The sequence below is a fragment of the Vombatus ursinus genome, unplaced genomic scaffold (genome assembly GCF_900497805.2).
Source record: "Vombatus ursinus unplaced genomic scaffold, bare-nosed wombat genome assembly UNPS02014778.1, whole genome shotgun sequence".
NCBI lineage: Eukaryota > Metazoa > Chordata > Mammalia > Diprotodontia > Vombatidae > Vombatus > Vombatus ursinus.
The window spans coordinates 5,354,343-5,371,570 of record NW_020954556.1 but is presented as its reverse complement, the minus strand read 5'-3'; the positions used below and the strand labels follow the sequence as shown (position 1 = coordinate 5,371,570).

Sequence of the window (17,228 nt, the reverse complement as noted above, 5' to 3'; positions counted from 1 at the left end):
TCCAAATGTGATCCAGTCTGATCTCACAAAATCACACAGAAAGAAAACTGGGACTGTTTGGTTCAAATCCCTGCACCTGATTATTTAACATTTATGATACCTAGGGCGAGTCACTGTGTCTCTTTGGGCCTCTGTTTCCTTATCTGTATTACAAGGAAGCTGGACTAAATGATCTCTAAGCTACCTTTAAGTTCCAAATCCTAGGATCTTCCTTCAATTCAATTCTGAGTTCATTTCATCATTCATCTATAGTATCTGCCCAAATTATATGTACATATGCACTAACGCAAATGAATTGTCCATACAATCACACAATCATTTCTAAGATAGACATTTTTCATTCACTTATTTTGCGTGTGCTCATTAGATTATTAGGCCAGTTTTCTTTTGAGTGGCCGTGGGCATCCATGAAAAGGCCCCGTTGTGTTCTGAGGTTTGGTGCAATCAACACAATGTTATACACAAAGAGGAGCATCTGGAGAACCTCATCATCCACTGCTATTCCTTCTTCCAGTTGTACTCTGGGAGACGTACTTCATGATAGTTCAAACACCTTAATTCTCCCCGTTTTATGCTTTGTTTGATACCGATAATCAGAGAATCACTGAACAAAATTATCTTTGATTGCAGCTAACAATGAACCTTGCATGAGCTGAGCACATGGACGGGAATTACCTTAATGAAGGAGAAGGTGAGGATTTAAAGCTGTATTTGCTCTATCAAGTTGTTTGTTTTATTTTATGTTATTTTTTTGGTAACAGCAAAGTAACAGCCTTGATTCTCTATACATTATAGCCAACCATGTGACTGAAGATTTGGGAAGATAAAGGGAATTGTCTGTGAATTCCTGCCCATTCCTTTGATATTTTCATCAAGAGTATTCTCAGTTTGTATGTAGATAATACTTGTAAACATTTTATAGAAATGAGAAAGCAGACAGGTGGGTAGTTATTAACATCTTTTTGATCATTTTTGTTCAATAGTAGTAACCTGTGATTTTTTCCCCCAGGTATCTTGAGAATTGCTCTCTCAATACTCAAAATTATGTTGTCTCTAGTATTGATTTTCTCTGTGTACAAGTTTCTTCTACAAAAGTCTACAAAAGATTCATTATGGTGGCAAGGAAGAGACTGTGGGTTCTCAAAGGTTATGGTAGCTATGTACAAGCTCTGGCAAGATACACCAAACCGTAAAGGCTTCAAGCATGATTTTGAGCACAGACTGTCCACACTATAACTAAAGTGTGAAGAGGCTCATTAGGCCACTACATAGTGAATTCCTTGACGATAATATTTCATGAAAAAGATGCAAACTACAAAATGGCTCTCACTCCTGCACAGCAGATGCTTTTACTTCCATGATGGAAAGGGGAGGACAAGACACTAATGATAACAAAGTTTTTAGACTTTTTACAAATATAAATTTATATATTTGCACTCTGAATGACAGATCTTTGTCTAACACCAAAGTAAGTGGATGAACAGTATGGATATACCATGGTATGAACAGAGGCACATCAATATTGACATCACTACATAAATGACTCTAGAAGACATAAGATGTTAGAGCTCACAAGTTCTATTTCAAAAAAACAAATTAAATGTGTTGGTGCAATTATCTTTGCACAAAAGGGCAACAAACATCATTTCATGGGACATTTGGACATCTTACTTATTCAACGCTTGTGAGAGCACAGGCAAAGAGATCAACATGAGTACAGTCATAGATTATACACCAATATCTGTTATAGATGACAAAGCCCTAGAGAAATATCGTGTGCAATTATAATAACTTGAACCCAAGCTATTCTGACAAACTCTGTTTCTGGACAACAGATGGTTTAAATGGATTCTTAGTGAAGTTTGCCCAACAAACTTAACAGGAAGAGCTAGCAAGAGAAACTTCATTCAAAATAACTAGAGAATGTATAAAATATTTGAAAGTCTACCTACCAAAACACATCTAGTAACTATTAACTACAACTACAAAATAGCACTCTTTACATAACTAAAACAAATGACAAATAATTAGAGAGACATTAATTATTCAAGGCTGGGTTATGCCAATATAATAAAAATGATTATGTTGCTTAAGTTGAATTACTTATTCAGTGGCATGCCAATCAAACTGCCACAAGGTTTGATTATCAAGAGAAAACCAAACCAAAACAATAACAACAAACCTGTTCATCTGGAGCATGAAAAGGTCAAGAATCTCAAGAGGTAAAAAAATGAAAAAAAGTGGGAAGGAAGTAAGGAAGGGGACATAGCAATACAAAATCTCAAAATATACTACAAAGCAGTAATCATCAAAATTATTTGGTACTGATTAAAAAACAGAAAATGAGATTAGTGGAACAGATTAGGCATATAACATAGAAGCAAAAGAACATAATAGCAAAGTGTTCAATAAACTCCAAGACCCTAACTACAGGGGTTAGGTCAATCTGACAAAAACTGCAGGGAAAACTGGAAAGCAGTCTAACAGAAATTAGTTTTAGATAAAACATATCATGCAATATACCATAACAAACTCCAAATTGATACATGATCTATATAAAAGGTCACATCATAAGCAAATTAACAGGAGAAGAAAAAGAGATATCTTTCACAATTATGGAATACAGAAGAGTTTCTGACAAAACACGAGATAGAGAAGATCACAGTAGATAAAATGTACAATTTTGATTACATAAAATCTAAAAGCTTTTGCACAAATATAATCAATGCTGTTAAGTTAGAAGGGAAAGATTTAAGTGGGAAAAAACTCTGCAGCAAATTATTCTTACAAAGGTCTGATACCCAAGATAGGGAAGTGATTTAAATATGTAAGAATAATGCCCTCAATAGATGAATGATCAAAAGGTGTGATCAGGCAGAGTTCTCAAAATAAATAATCATATGAAATAAACTCCAAATTATTAAAAATAATTTTTAAAATTGAAATAACTCTGAAGTTACATTCTTCATACTGGCAAAGATGACCTAAAAGTGGAAAACGACAATTTCTGGAGGGTCTGTGGGAAGTCAGGGATACTAAACAAGGACACTAATTCTCTGTTGGGGGAGCTGTGAATTGATTTACACTTCGTTAGATAAGCTGGAACTTATTAAAAAGTCACTAAACTGTGCATTCCTTTAGACCCCACTACCAGGCCACAATAACTCAAAGATATCAAAGAAAATGAGAAGTGATTTTTATGTACAGAAACATTTCCAGCAGCACTTTTTGTTGTAGCAAAAAACCAGAAATTAAGGGGTACCCATTAATTGGGGAGACTAGTTGGACAAATTATGGAATATCAATGTAATGGAATATTATTGCACTGTAAGAAATGATGAAAGGGTTAGGTTCAGGAAAACCTAGAAAGACTTACATGAACTGATGCAGAACCAGGAGAATAATTTCTTTGAAAACAGTGTAAAGAAAAACAACTTTCAAGGAAAAACTTTTAAACTTTGATCAATGCAATGACCAGCCATGACTCCTTACCCACCTTCTGAAAGAAAGATGACTGAGCAGAGGAGCAGAATGAGATGTACATTTTGAACATGGACAACATGTGGATTTATTTTCTTTGACCCTACTTATTTGTTACAAGGAAAGGCTTTAAAATTGTAGGAGAGGGGAACTAGTCATAGTGATCCTCCAAAAAAGAAGAAAAGGGGGTCACTGGAGCACTTTTTAAAATGCACAGAAGAGGACAGAAGTAAGTTCAAATGGAGACACAGACAGGGAGGATTTGAAACTAACCTAATGAATTTATATTATACTTTTAAAAAAAACAAGTCACATGTAATACAGATTCATGGTTTCATACATAATCCTCTTTTTCTGTTCTTTGTATATGAGAATTTTCATGTTTTTTACTGTTTATAGAGTTCAGAATAACAAAAAATAATTATTTAAAGAAAGTTTGACCATCTTAACAGTTGTCCCAACAAGTAGAACCAAAAGCCCAGAATACTGCCTCAACTAACAAGAGACTTAATCTTTTTGCCAAGCAGAAACATGGCAGCCGAGGACAATACTATTTTAGAATAAAAACTAATTTTCAAAACATTACAGAGGAGGATATCAGAAGATTTCTAGCAAAATCATCCTTCAAAACAGCAAAAAACAGCATTAAAGGGGAAAAAATGTCTGCAGAAGGCTTGGCACAAGACTGGAAGGCTGGATCATCTCAGGAGCATTTAGAGATGAAAGTGGAAAGAAGATCATAAATAAATATTAAAAAAAACAACAATAATTCTACCAGTGATTCTATAGTGATATATTCTCATCATTGATGACAGTGGAATTAAAACATTTGGATTCTAATCCCTCAGTCCACTAAGTGTTACATGAGGAAGGAGAAATGACACTTTAAGTCAAAAAGAGTGGCTGGATCTGTCCAAATAGATATAGAAAAGTCTTTGGTGGAGGTCATACATATTCTGAAGGCATTAAAGGACTGATTTTCAAGGAACCTTAAAGGGAAAATAATTTCAAGATCACAACAGCATTCAAAAAATACTCAAAAAGGCAATCAAGAAGATAAGCCATTTGCTTACTTTCTCATCTCTATAAAATCTTTATGAAAAACAGTCTCTAAGGCCGCCCAGGATCCAGAGTGAAAATTATAACAAGACTAGACAAAAGCACTGACCATGGTCCATTCTTAGCACAAAAAACACGCAATGAACTTATGATCTTTGATCTTGTTCTCAAGATACTTTGATTATTTGAAAGATCTATGATTTCGTCAGGATGAGAAGTCTTTCTGTTGAACCGAACTATGACCTCTTCACACTTGTTTCATCTCGTGCAGCTCCTGTACATATTTTATCATCGTTCTTCCACAGAGGCTTTATCCACTACTCTGTAAGGCTGTTCATCAGGCATTTTTTTATTTTGAGGGTGCTAGTATACTCTTCCTATCATCCATCTGCTGCCTCTCCTTTGTGGTACATGACTAGACAACTTTCTTTTCTAATTGTATATAACTTTGCTTAAGTCTTTTACTCCAACATGCACAGTATAAGTAAATTACTGTCCTTATTTTTCTAGTGCTTAATGTTACTAGATATATATATATATATATATGTGTATACACACACATATGCATACACACAGATATACATACACACATGTGTGTGCATAGCAATTTCTTTAAATCACAAATTGTCTTCTTTTCCTGAAACCAGGAAGAAGACTCAAAGACATTAACCCTAAGGACCAACATCTCTATAAATTTTAACAGAATTAAAGCAATGCTGTCAAGGTGGCAAAAAAGCAGAAAATATTGTGAAGCATGAACTATTATGAATTAAAATAAAAACTGCTGCCAAAATATTCACCTCTAAGTCTTTTGTATCACCTTGCTCATTTAAAATGTTTTCATTCATAGTTCAAAAGAGGTGTGGTCACAGGGGCTTTAACGCTTTAGGTTCACCCAGCAAAAAAGTTTGGAAATGAATGGTATCAGATACAATTCAACACAGCAAGGATTGATTGAGGCATGGAGCGTGGACATTGAATAACTCAAGTATATGGGGAGTAGCAAGTAGGCCAATATGAGAAGAGCTAGGGTCAGCAATGTGAGATCAGCAGTTTAGAAACCTAGACTGAAACTTATTTGCAACTGAAAAAAAGAGGGTCCAAATGAGAGCCCTGAAGTACAGCTGTGCAAGTAAGGGCGGAACATGGATGATGATCCATGAAAGGAGCCGAAAAGGAATGAGAGAACAGGGAAAGTTCAGGGTCGTGAAAACTCATGGAGAAGAGGGTATTCCCTAGAAGAGAGTAGTAAACAGTGTCAAAAGCAGCAGAAACATCAAGAAGGACGATGACACAGAAAAAGCTATTGGATTTGGCAATCTGAAGATTGTTGTTAACCTTGGGGAGAATGGTTCCAGTAGAAGGGTGGGATCAAGAATCAGAATGCCAGTGAATAGAAGGTAAGAAAGGGATGGTATTGAATATAGACAGCTTTTTCTAGAAGTTTGGCAGTATAAAAGAATAAGAAGTTTAGGATGATAGCTTGAGGGGATGGCAGGTTCAGGTAAAGGTTTTTTTTTTTTAAATGATGGGGGATATATACCAACAAAGTCCAGCAGCAAGAGATAGAAACAGAAATTACACTTAAAATAACTGTAGACAAATATAAAATACTTGGGAGTCTACCTGTCAAGGCAAACCCAGGAGCTATATGAATACAATTACAAAACACTTTTCACACAGATAAAGTTAGATCTAAACAACTAAAATATATTAATTGCTCATGGGGAGGCCGAGCCAATATAATCAAAATGCCAATTCTACCTAAATTAATTTACTTATTCAGTGCCATACCAACCAGACTATTAAAAAATTTTATAGAGCTAAAAAAAAAATAACAAAATTCATTTGGAAGAACAAAAGGTCAAGAATATCAAGAGAATCAATGAAAAAAAAATGTGAAGGAAGGTGGTATAGCTGTACCAGATCTCAAACTGTATTATAAAGTGATAGTCATCAAAACAATCTAGTATTGGTTAAGAAATGGAGAGGTGGATCAGATGACCATAGTAATCTAGTATATGATAAACCCAAAGATTCAAGCCTTTGAGACAAAAACTCATTATTTGACAACTGCTGGGAAAACTGAAAAATAGTACAGACCAACATCTCACACCATATATCAAGATAAGGTCAAAATGGGCATAATTTACACATAAGAGGTGATACTATAAGCAAATTAAGAGAGCGTGGAATTGTTTACTTATCAGATCTAGGGATAAGAGAAGAATTTAGGATCAGACAAGATAGAAAGAGTATTACAAAATGTAAAATACATAATTTTGATTACATAAAATTTAAAAGTTTTTGCACAAACGAAACCAGTGAAACCAAAATTAGAAAGAAAGCAGAAAACAAAGAAAATTTTTTGTAGCAAGTATCTTTGAGAAAGGCCTTAGTTCTCACATATATAGAGAACTGAGTCAAATTTATAAGAATACAAGTCATTCCCCAATTGATAAATGGTCAAAGGATATGAACAGGCAGTTTTCAGAAGTCAAAGCTATCTAGTCCTATGAAAAAAAGTGCTCTAAATCATTATTGATTAGAGAAATGCAAATTAAAACAACTCTGAGGTACCACCTCACACTTATTAGATTGGCTTATTGACAAAAAAGGAAAATGATAAATACTGGAGGGGATGTGGAAAAGCAAGGACACCAATGCACTGTTGGTGGGGTTGTAAACTGGTCCAACCATGCTGGAGAGCAATTTGGAACTATCCCAAAGGGCTATAAAACTCTGCATACCCTTTGATTCAGTAACACCACTGCTAGATCTGTATCCCAAAGAGAGATAAAAAAGGGAAAAGGATCTATTTGTACAAAAATATTTATAGCAGTTCTTTTTGCGGTGGATAAGAATTGGAAATTAAGGGGATGGCCACCAATTAGGGAATGGTTGAACAAGTTGTGGTATATAATTGTGATGGAGCATTATTGTGTGATAAGAAATGATGAGCAAGATGATTTTGGAAAGACTTACATGAACTGATGCAAAGTGAAATAAGCAGAACAAGAATGTTGTACACAGTAATAGCAACACTGTTTGATAAAGAACTGTGAATAACTTAGTTATTCTCAACAATAAAATGATCCAAGACAATCCCAAAGGACTTATGATGAAACATGCTACTCACTTCCAGAGAAAGAACTGATATTGTCAGAAGACAGACTGAAGCGTATCATTTTTCTCTTTTTTTCTCTCTTTCTTTCTTCGAGTCTTTTTGTACAAAATGACTACTATGGAAATGTTTTACAAGTTTGCACGTGTGTAAAACATATTGGATTGCTTACTGTCTTAGGGAAGGGGGAGGGGAGGGATAGAATTTAGAACCCAAAACTTTTTTTTTTTAAAACCCACAAATGTTAAAAATTGTTTTAATACATAATTAGGGGAAAAATAAAATATTATTTTAAAAAAAAATGGGGAAGATGTGAGCAAACAGGGAAGGAACCAGTATGTAAAGATGGGAGATGACTGATTAAAGGGCATAGAAAAAGAGTGAAAAAAGAGGGCTTTGAAAATTGTTAAATGATACTACAAACAAAAATTAGAAGTTGAAAGGAAAAAATAGAGCAACTATATAAATTTGGTTAGGAGTTGGAGTTATAAATAGTTCAAATCAAAGTATATGATCTTTTCCACTTTTTTGGAACTATCTTAAAAAAAAACAATCCCCAAGTATCTTAAAATTATGTTGCTTCTAGCACGCATATTTTTGGTATATATTTGGTTTAGGTCCAGCTATCCTTTCCAGTTTTGCCTTCTTAAATTCAACTGTTACTTTTTCACTTAGTCTATCAGGTACGGAGGTGGCAGAATCCATGTGGGGCAGTTGCAGTATTGCTGCTGATGAAAAAGATTGCTACAGAAACAGGAGCCGATCTTTTTCATTTCATTCCTACTTATTATCTTCTTTACAGATTCACCTGCAAATGGTCTCAGGAGGATCTGGCTTGGCTAGTTTTCTTAAGGCTTGTTTTCTTTTAAACCTTTATTACTGTTTTTCGAGGTAATATATGTTTACGATCTTCCATCCTCCTCTGTAATAATGTGCAATTATGCTTATACTCTATAAAGGTACTACCTTTAGCTGCTAAGAATCTCCATTTGGCAAGGAGCAAAGAGATCAGGTTTTTGCTGCGGGAGGCAGTTTCTGGGTTCTTTTGGTCTCTTTGTGTTGGCAACTATTTTTCCTTGCTGTCTCTAAGAAACAGTGATATTATTTTAATGACCACTTCTCACTTTTTGGAGTCCACAGCTTAACAAATAGGTTGGACTGGAGCTACTATATTCATGATCAACATCCCCATCTTTACGTCTCCTTCTCACTCGACAATGACTTTGACCTCGGTTCTATCAGTATAGGCTGTGATGGCTAATTCAGACACCAAAGGTCTGTTGACCACTCAAAAGCCTTATGCTTATACGTTGTGCTGAATATATTAGGGCATATGGTTTGACAAGATAGTATTTGCTGCAAGATGTGGTGAGTAAGGAGTAAGTCAGCAAACATTTATTCAGCCTCCACATGTGCCAGACACTATGCTAAGTGCTGGGGATACAAAGAAAGATAAAAGACAGTCCCCTGTTCTCAAGGAGCTCACAGTCTAAGGAGGAGACGACATGTAAACAACTATGTACAAATGAGCTGTATACAGGGCCAATTGGACATAATCAACAGAGGGAAAGCACTAGAATTAAGGTGGATCAGGAAAGGCTTCCTGTAGGAGGGATTTTAGTTGGGACTTGAAGGAATGAAAGATCAAGACAGATGCTCTCTTTCTATCTCTTCATTTGTCTTACATTTTATCTCCCTATTAAAATTTTGTGTTCTGTCCTTGCCTGTCCAAAGAGCATTCTCCTTTGTAAAGAAAACAGAAGAAAAAGTTTCAGGCCCCAGAAGGTGACCACCACGTGATAATTTTTTTTTTCTTTTGGCTAAGTCACAGAGTTTCTGTAATCTGCATCTACACAATACTTAAATGCCATCCTGCTGTTTTGTGACAGTTTCTGCACACCACAAGGAAATGAGTCCCCACACCAATGAAATCACAGATCCTTGAAGGAATGAAGGAAATTGCATCAATAAGAATGTGTTAAGTAACACAATTTATAACAGCATTTCCATGAGACAGTTTGATATAATTGGAGTTTCCTGAAACTTCTGTGGATTCTGGTTGAGTTGAAATTACATACCACATACAGGATAGCAGGAGAATTCTACAGAAACTGAATGTAAAAGTACTGAGTGTGTTGAACTATTAATCAACATTAATATGTGTCATTAGGAGGTACCATATTCATGAATCTTTTCAAAAAGATGAAACAATACTTAAAGTTCTCATGCACATATATACATCTAAGAACAAAAGCCTTTACGGAAGGGTTGAGTTAGTAATTTACCCTCTTGGCTAGTAGGTCTGAACAATATTTTTTTTTTTTTGCCTTTGTAGTTGTAGTATCATAAAACCTTATGGGTGCAAAAGCAGGCAAATGCATTACTACTCAGTTTCAAGGTAACAGCATATAATGTTTTACTGTCCAAATCCTAGAAGGTTAGTGCTAAGGACTACCCAGTCTACCCCCCTTACTTTATTTGTGAAGAAGCCAACCCCCAGAGATGCGAAATGCCTCACCCAAGAGACACAGAGCTAGGATTCCAACATACATTTTCTGATAACAAGTTACAAGATCACAGATTTGTAAATGAAAGGGACCCCTGAGGTCAACCAGCACCATGCTCTTTGTTTTTATTACACCACACCACTCTCTAAAGTCATCACTGATAGACAAGCGATAAAAAAATCATAGTAGTTTAAAAAAATACTACAATCCTTTCCTACTGGACTTGAACATCCAAGTAATTCTTACCTGGTGCCCCTGTGTACATGATGGAAAATACATTAATTGCAATGGTAGCAGCATAGAATAGTGGAAGTGCACGGAGACCGTTGGGGACTGGGTCCTCCTGTGTAATAATGAGACACGTTGGAATGTCAAAATTCATCAGCTTCTATAAACAACATAGTCAAACTGAAACAAAAGAAAAGGCTGTAAGACATTCTCCCCAATTCCAGTTGGGATGGGAAGGGCTGGCCACTTTCCCCGCTCTGGGGAGGGCATGGCACATTGACACCACAGCACCAGCATATGGCAGCTTTCCCTAAACAAATGGTCATTCAAAGGCCTGGGTATTCTGTGCCAGCAGATGGCTCAAAGCAGTGGCTCTTGCATTAGAATTACAAGCAGGAAATAACTGATAGGTACAGGTCCACCTAGGCTAGAGAAGAGAGTTCCTAATTTACAGCACATACTATTTTGGCTAATTATTGTGTTTAATGACTACTTCTTTTTTAACCTTTTTTTGGGGGGGAGGGGCCTAGGCAATGGGGTTAAGTGACTTGCCCAGGGTCACACACAGCTAGTAAGTGGCAAGTGTCTGAGACCAGATTTGAACTCAGGTCCTCCTGACTCCAGAGCCGGTGCCACCTAGCTGTCCCATGTCTACTTCTGAAAAATAAACTTAAAGCTATGATCCCCTAAAAAAAGGCCAAGAATACTTCTCCAAAACATGTACAGGGGCAATTTTGTTTTTTTTTTTGATGACCCTGATGATTCTTCTGAGATATAAGTTCCATTTAACTCCTCTTAGTAGTTAAATGGTCTAGCAGTGGATAGAGTGAAGACCTGAGTTCAAATGTGGTCTCAGACACTTACTAGCTATGTGACCCTGGCCAAGTCACTTAACTCTGTTTGCCTCAGTTTCCTCATCTGTCAAATGAGCTGGAGAAGGAAATGGCAAACCACTCTAGTCTCTTTATCAAGAAAACCCCAAATGGGGTCATGAAGAGTCGGACGCAACTGAACAAGAATTTAACCCCAGAAGACTATAAGCTCCCTGGAGGCAGGGACTATTTTTCATTTTGTATTTGAAGTCTCAGCACCTAGCACAATAACTTGAATACAGAAGGTGATTAATAAATTCTTTCTGGCTTGAATTAGATTAAGAATTACACTCCTTATAAAACATTCCTATATATTAATTACATTCAGTATGAAAACTTACCCAGTCATTTGCGCTATAAAATGACAATTTCAATACTAATTATTGAAGTGCAGTTTATTCAACAAAAAACTCACTGAACTATGTTGCTTCCTAATAAAACTCGTACAATAAGAGTGAGAAGCCAAACCTCAGCTCCCTGTTTATCTGCTTACCTGCAATTCTCCTAAAACATTTAACAATCTAACCTTAAGTGGTTGATACTGCATTAAAATCACCCATAAAATGGAAACTCTATAATGGATTTCCGGATAAGATTGCTAGATAAGCCACTAAGAAAACAATGCCATTCTCCAGGGAGAACATAGTTCATAGTCTTCACCAGGGATGACCTCTCCAGAACATGCTTCAGCCTAGCTTTTAAGGCATCATGAAGATCCTTCACCACCCTATATTAATCTATACTAACAGTCTGAACACGCTTTCATTTACATTTCAGGATGTTCTTTCCAACAGACACTCCCTCCCTTCACCTTAGGATCAGAGATCGAGTTGGAAAGGACCCCAAGGCCGTGGAGTCCCACCCCTCCATTTCATAGATGAGGAGATGGAGGCCATCGCTCTTGCTCTCGACACAGAGAACCAGAATTTGAACCCAGGCCAACTACTTTCAAATCTAGCACTTTTTCTACTACATCCTACTGTTCTCTCTCCTGGTCCCATCATTGTTTTCCCCTCAAATCATCAGTTTATCAAGGCTGCTGAATCATAAGCAACGTGGAAATAACCTGGGTTTAAAGGAAACTCCAGCAGTGTTTCACTGCAAAGCTATACAATTTCCAAATCCTGACAAAATCTCATCTACGACAAATTTTAATTTCAGCAAAGAACTTTTTTACTCTTGGGAGGTCTTTGTAATATCAAAGGCATTGATTAATACCTAAATTACAAGACAAAGAGCGTATTCCTGTTGAGGTTAGGGAGATGCGTATGCGTGGGAAGTGGGGGGCAAAGGGTGAGGTGAGATGTCCCATCCTTGAACAATTAATTTCCTTCAAATTTCCTTTCTTGCTCCTTAAAAGAAAGTAGGTTTCTCCCTCCCAGAGGGATATGTTATAGAGTGTGAAAATCGTTCTGCTTTCATTCCCTCCCAATGTTACTTGCACTGAAAGACTGTGAAAATAGTCAGACTATATAATGAGGATATCAACCTTGCTTACCTTTTTTAGGATGAAAATTCTGATCAGCACAAACAGCACGCCAGACATGAAACCAGACAACAGTGGAGATATAAACCAAGAAGCAACTGAATAATTAAAAAAAAAAACAAACACAACATCTAATAAATGTTAATATTCTACAAAATTATGGATGAGTTTGTATAATATAATGATAACTGACACATTACACATAAAAAGATTCCTTGAATTATTTTACAATTCCATCAAAACATATTTTTAAAGGATGTGTTGTAGTTAGCGAAAGACAAAGACATTTATAACTTTTTCCTAATTAAGGACAAAAACATTTCTCTGTCCTTCCTAATTTCTTTTCTGACAACCAAATAATTTTTCCTACATACATTTTATTTTAGTTTTACAAATAGTTAAAAAATTATCAGGCCCACAAAAACTTTGATCCCAAAAATTTACAAAAGTCATACTGATATTAGGGGCCGGCTTAAACTATATTTTGTATATAAAGCCTCAGCATCAGTTTCTCACACAAATACAGCTAACATTTATACAAATACACACAAAGTTACACAAGAATACAGACATCATGGGTACACAGTCATATCACTTCCTCCTCTGATCTTCTTGTCTTAGGAAGCTGATTTTAGAATGCTCACTGGATTCCCTTTCTCCTTCCTCCCTCTATATTACAGAGACAGAGTACAATGTCTTAGCTATGCCAATTCCTAAGTTGAACAACCCCCAAATTGGTCTCTATGGACAGACAGCTTCCAAACGGTTATTTAGCCTTTTGACATCCATAAGGCTATGCTAGTATTTTCACTACTCTCAGGGAAGACTCTTAACTTCAAGTAACCACCAGGGACACCCCTGGAGGTTTGGGTCACTGCCGGTGAGGCCAGGTATTCAGCTTGTTCAGGATCTTCTCAGGTCACACTGCTCTTGACCAACAATGATCAACTAACAGGGAGACTGAAGGAGGGGGAAGAGAGGGAAGAGATCAGAATCATGCTGTGTCTCTGCAGAATCCCTGGGAATGATCTGGGACTGATGTGTGCTTTACAAAGGATTTGGGAGAGAGGTGGAGTATTTATGGGGTTGCATTTATTTACCTGACTGCTGATAGCCAAAAATATCTGGTGGAATGCCAGGATTTCCTGGCACTTCCATCCACATCCCTACTGCCTTGTTCCTCCTCAAGGCCATGGCATTAGATAAAATGTATGGCGGCTATGAAGGTGCCAACATGGGGAGAGGCAGGGTGTTTCCCTTGGGTAGAATCTAGGCCAGACAGATATCCAACTGAATAGATGATATTAGGAATTCTATGAGTTCAATGTCGTTTAGCTCAATGTGAGGTTCTCCCATTGCCACAAGCTACATTTCCTATTCATTTATTGCATTTTTCCTTACTAAGGGCTTACTAGCTGATCTTGGTCATTTTGGTCACATTCTAATTCTGTTTCTCCTGGGAACAATAGACATTGATTTTTTTTAAGGCTGAATGATTAATGGATATTTAAAAGGAATGACGATTTAACAAAAAAAAACTTTTAATATATAACATTTCACAATCTCCATTATAGTTACGTTTCAAACACAAAACAGCAATTTAAGGAAATAATATCACATACACATGACTCACAAATAAGCAAAATATGACAAAAAATGTTAAGAGTTTAGAAAAAGGGGGAGACATCCCTCTGTAAAATTTTTTCTCATTAACAAAGATTTTCTCAACTTATCCCTGTATATAAAAGGAAATGACAATTACCAATCTTGACAAGCTCCATCCACTGTACACCTTTTGTACCAATTGCAACAAGTGAGAATCCTATGGTAGAACCCACAATGCAATGGGTTCCTGAGATTGGAAGTCTCAAGAATGATGCTATCAGCTGCCAAACAGCAGAACCTAGAAGTTGAAAGATGAAAAGAAAAAAAATCAGATGAAGAGCATCTAGTATGGGCTTTAACAATAACTCCTTGGATTAGTCTTTCTATGGAATGTTTTTTTTTTTCATACAGTGTTACATCTAGATTAAAAAAACATCCTAATATGTTTAGTCAGATGTGTAGAATCTCAGCTTTTGATGCTATCAACCCATAACTTTTCCACATTTATAGCTGTTGGTGGTGATGGTGAACATGTACTATTACGTAGTTTGGTCAAAACCAAGCAGGGGATTAGACTCTAAAAAGAAAACAATAAAGATAACACCTATGCTGTAAGAGTTCACGATTCTTTAATCATTTCTTGTTTACATATTAGGGGGCTCAAGACAGTCCTAGCTCATAGACTAATCAGTTGTGTCACACCTGGCTTCTTGGGGTCTCAGTTTCCCCATCTCTATGGGCCTTTTCTGTTCTCACATTCCTACGTTGGCATGCCAGTTCAGACTGTAACAAAACATACCAACATTACTTGTTGGCATCTGGCCACCCAAAGGGGGCTGTTGGGGTACTACTGACATTTCAGCTCTATCTCACAGGTATTCACTTTCAGGTAGAGTCTCTCATGCTGGGTCTCCCTTATGCCTTTTATTGCTCAGGAATTAAAACAATACCTCAGTTTAGCACTCTGTCATTTCACCTTTATGTCACTGTCTTTTCTAGGCTTGATATTTTTCTAGGCTCTAGTTCTCTTCAGAACACATTTTCATAAGCAGATCAAATTTTGCAGTGAGTATTAAAAGCCTCAGCTGGGAGAGATCACTTTCAGAAACAGTTGTTGAAATGCTCATACTAAGCTGTAAGGGAACAAAGGTTTTGGCTGATAAGCAGAGTAGGTTATTAATCCCAAATGTTAATTCTGGAGAAAAGTTTAGTTGCTTGGCAGCAGCAGCAGTACTTTTAGGCAGACTCCTGGCATTTTATTCAAACAAAATCTTACGAGTCACAGGAAAACAAATGTCTGTATGGTCCCGGCGATTCTAACCACCTATTTGGTGAAGCAATAGAGACAGCTGCTTCAGTCAATGAGTGTTGTGCATGCTGACCTTTGATTCAATGAAAGCTAGGGAATGACATGTGCATGTACCAAAACGTGTGAAGGAGGGAGAAGGCCAGTGGTTACTAGTGTGCTTGCCAGCTGCCAGACTGGAAACAAACTCCATGGCAGCACCCAGGCTCGCACACCATGGGCCCTGAGATGTCCAAATCTGGCTCATTAGGAAAAATTTAAGATTTGAGAGAGCACTCCATGATATGAAATCATAGCTTTTTAAAAAAGAATTCTTCAATTTACATTTAAAAAAATTTTAATAGTCTAATGAGGTAACAGAACATTAAAAACTCACCCAACTGAATTCAGACCTTGCAGTTTTCCTTCATGAAAGTTGCTACTGCTTTCTCTGGCTGACCATATAATAATGTCCTGGAGCAGGAAAGCTTATGGGGAAAGGCAGGGGATACAGGGACTGACTGGAGGAGGAAGGAAGGGAGGGAGGATGGAAGGGAATGATGGGGCATCTGAAAGGACAGGAAGAGCGAGAGAGGAAACTTGGGAGAAAAAAAAATGAAAGACCCTGGATTAATGTTGGGATTTGATTAAGGACAATGGGGAAGAATTTTGAGGAGGGAGTAGAGAGAAGGATGAGGTTTGAGACTGAGGAGAAGACCTGTGGGAAATGAAAAGGAGTACTGTAACACAGGATGGAGGGGTCTTACACAAATAAAAGGATGAAATTACACTTAGGATTGGGGGTATAAGATAAAAGAATAGGAGGGTGGGGGAAAAGACAAACATCCTGGAACAAAAAGGTTTTTGGGACGGAGAAAAAGAATGGTAGAGGCAAGGCCAGGGTGGACATGGAAGAGATGAGAGAGAGAGTAGATGCTACAAAGAAGGGAGAGGTATTTTCAGAGTTGAAGGGCATGGAAGTGGTGACTGGAAGGGCTGCTAGGAGGAGGAATGTGGTGAGGGCAGTACAGGGCAGTGGTTTCTTCATGCAGCTGCAGGGGCTGCCATGAGAAGATGCTCAGCAACCCCAGAGGCTGGGGGCCCCTGGAGGTTTCTGCAAACACTGGTACTCTCAAATGAGGCAGCTAGCATAAGGAGTCAAAGCAAAGGGGCAGAGGCAATGAACAAGCCAGGTGGGGGCTGTGCTGGAGTGAAAGGAAAACAAAACGAGACCCCAAACCCACTTCCTGAAATTCAGTTGTTACTCACAACTCATCCTGCCCAAGTGAATCAACCTGACTCCAGCACAGCATCATGAGGATGCATGGAGACACAGAGCTTGCAGGGAGAGTTTCTAAAGTAAAAGAGCCAAGAAGGGGGAAAAAAAAGAGGGAACCAAGGGGAGAAGGGAAAAAGAAGAAATGGACGTTGAATTTAGAAGACGAGGACTGGGAGAATCCAGGCACCTGGACAGATGAGCTTTGGTTTTGGCAAGGGCAGGAATAACCACAAAACCAAAAACACCTTAAGTTCATAGAGTACCCAGGTCCAAAGAATTCCAATTATTTTAGTGGATAAAAAC

At 37.3% G+C, this 17,228-nt stretch overlaps 1 protein-coding gene across 9 annotated transcripts in view; it reads right to left on the bottom strand.

The window, feature by feature from the left end:
* The window catches only part of SLC20A2 (solute carrier family 20 member 2), a 115,596-nt gene that overhangs the window by 30,491 nt on the left and 67,877 nt on the right, over positions 1 to 17,228 (bottom strand). For all 9 annotated transcript variants that reach the window (XM_027865172.1, XM_027865176.1, XM_027865177.1 and 6 more), the window contains 3 exons: positions 14,519 to 14,659; positions 12,769 to 12,854; positions 10,417 to 10,513 (listed from right to left, as the gene is read on the bottom strand). In XM_027865172.1, coding sequence (XP_027720973.1) covers positions 10,417 to 10,513; positions 12,769 to 12,854; positions 14,519 to 14,659 — 324 coding nt within the window. The remainder of the gene's footprint in view (positions 1 to 10,416; positions 10,514 to 12,768; positions 12,855 to 14,518; positions 14,660 to 17,228) is intronic.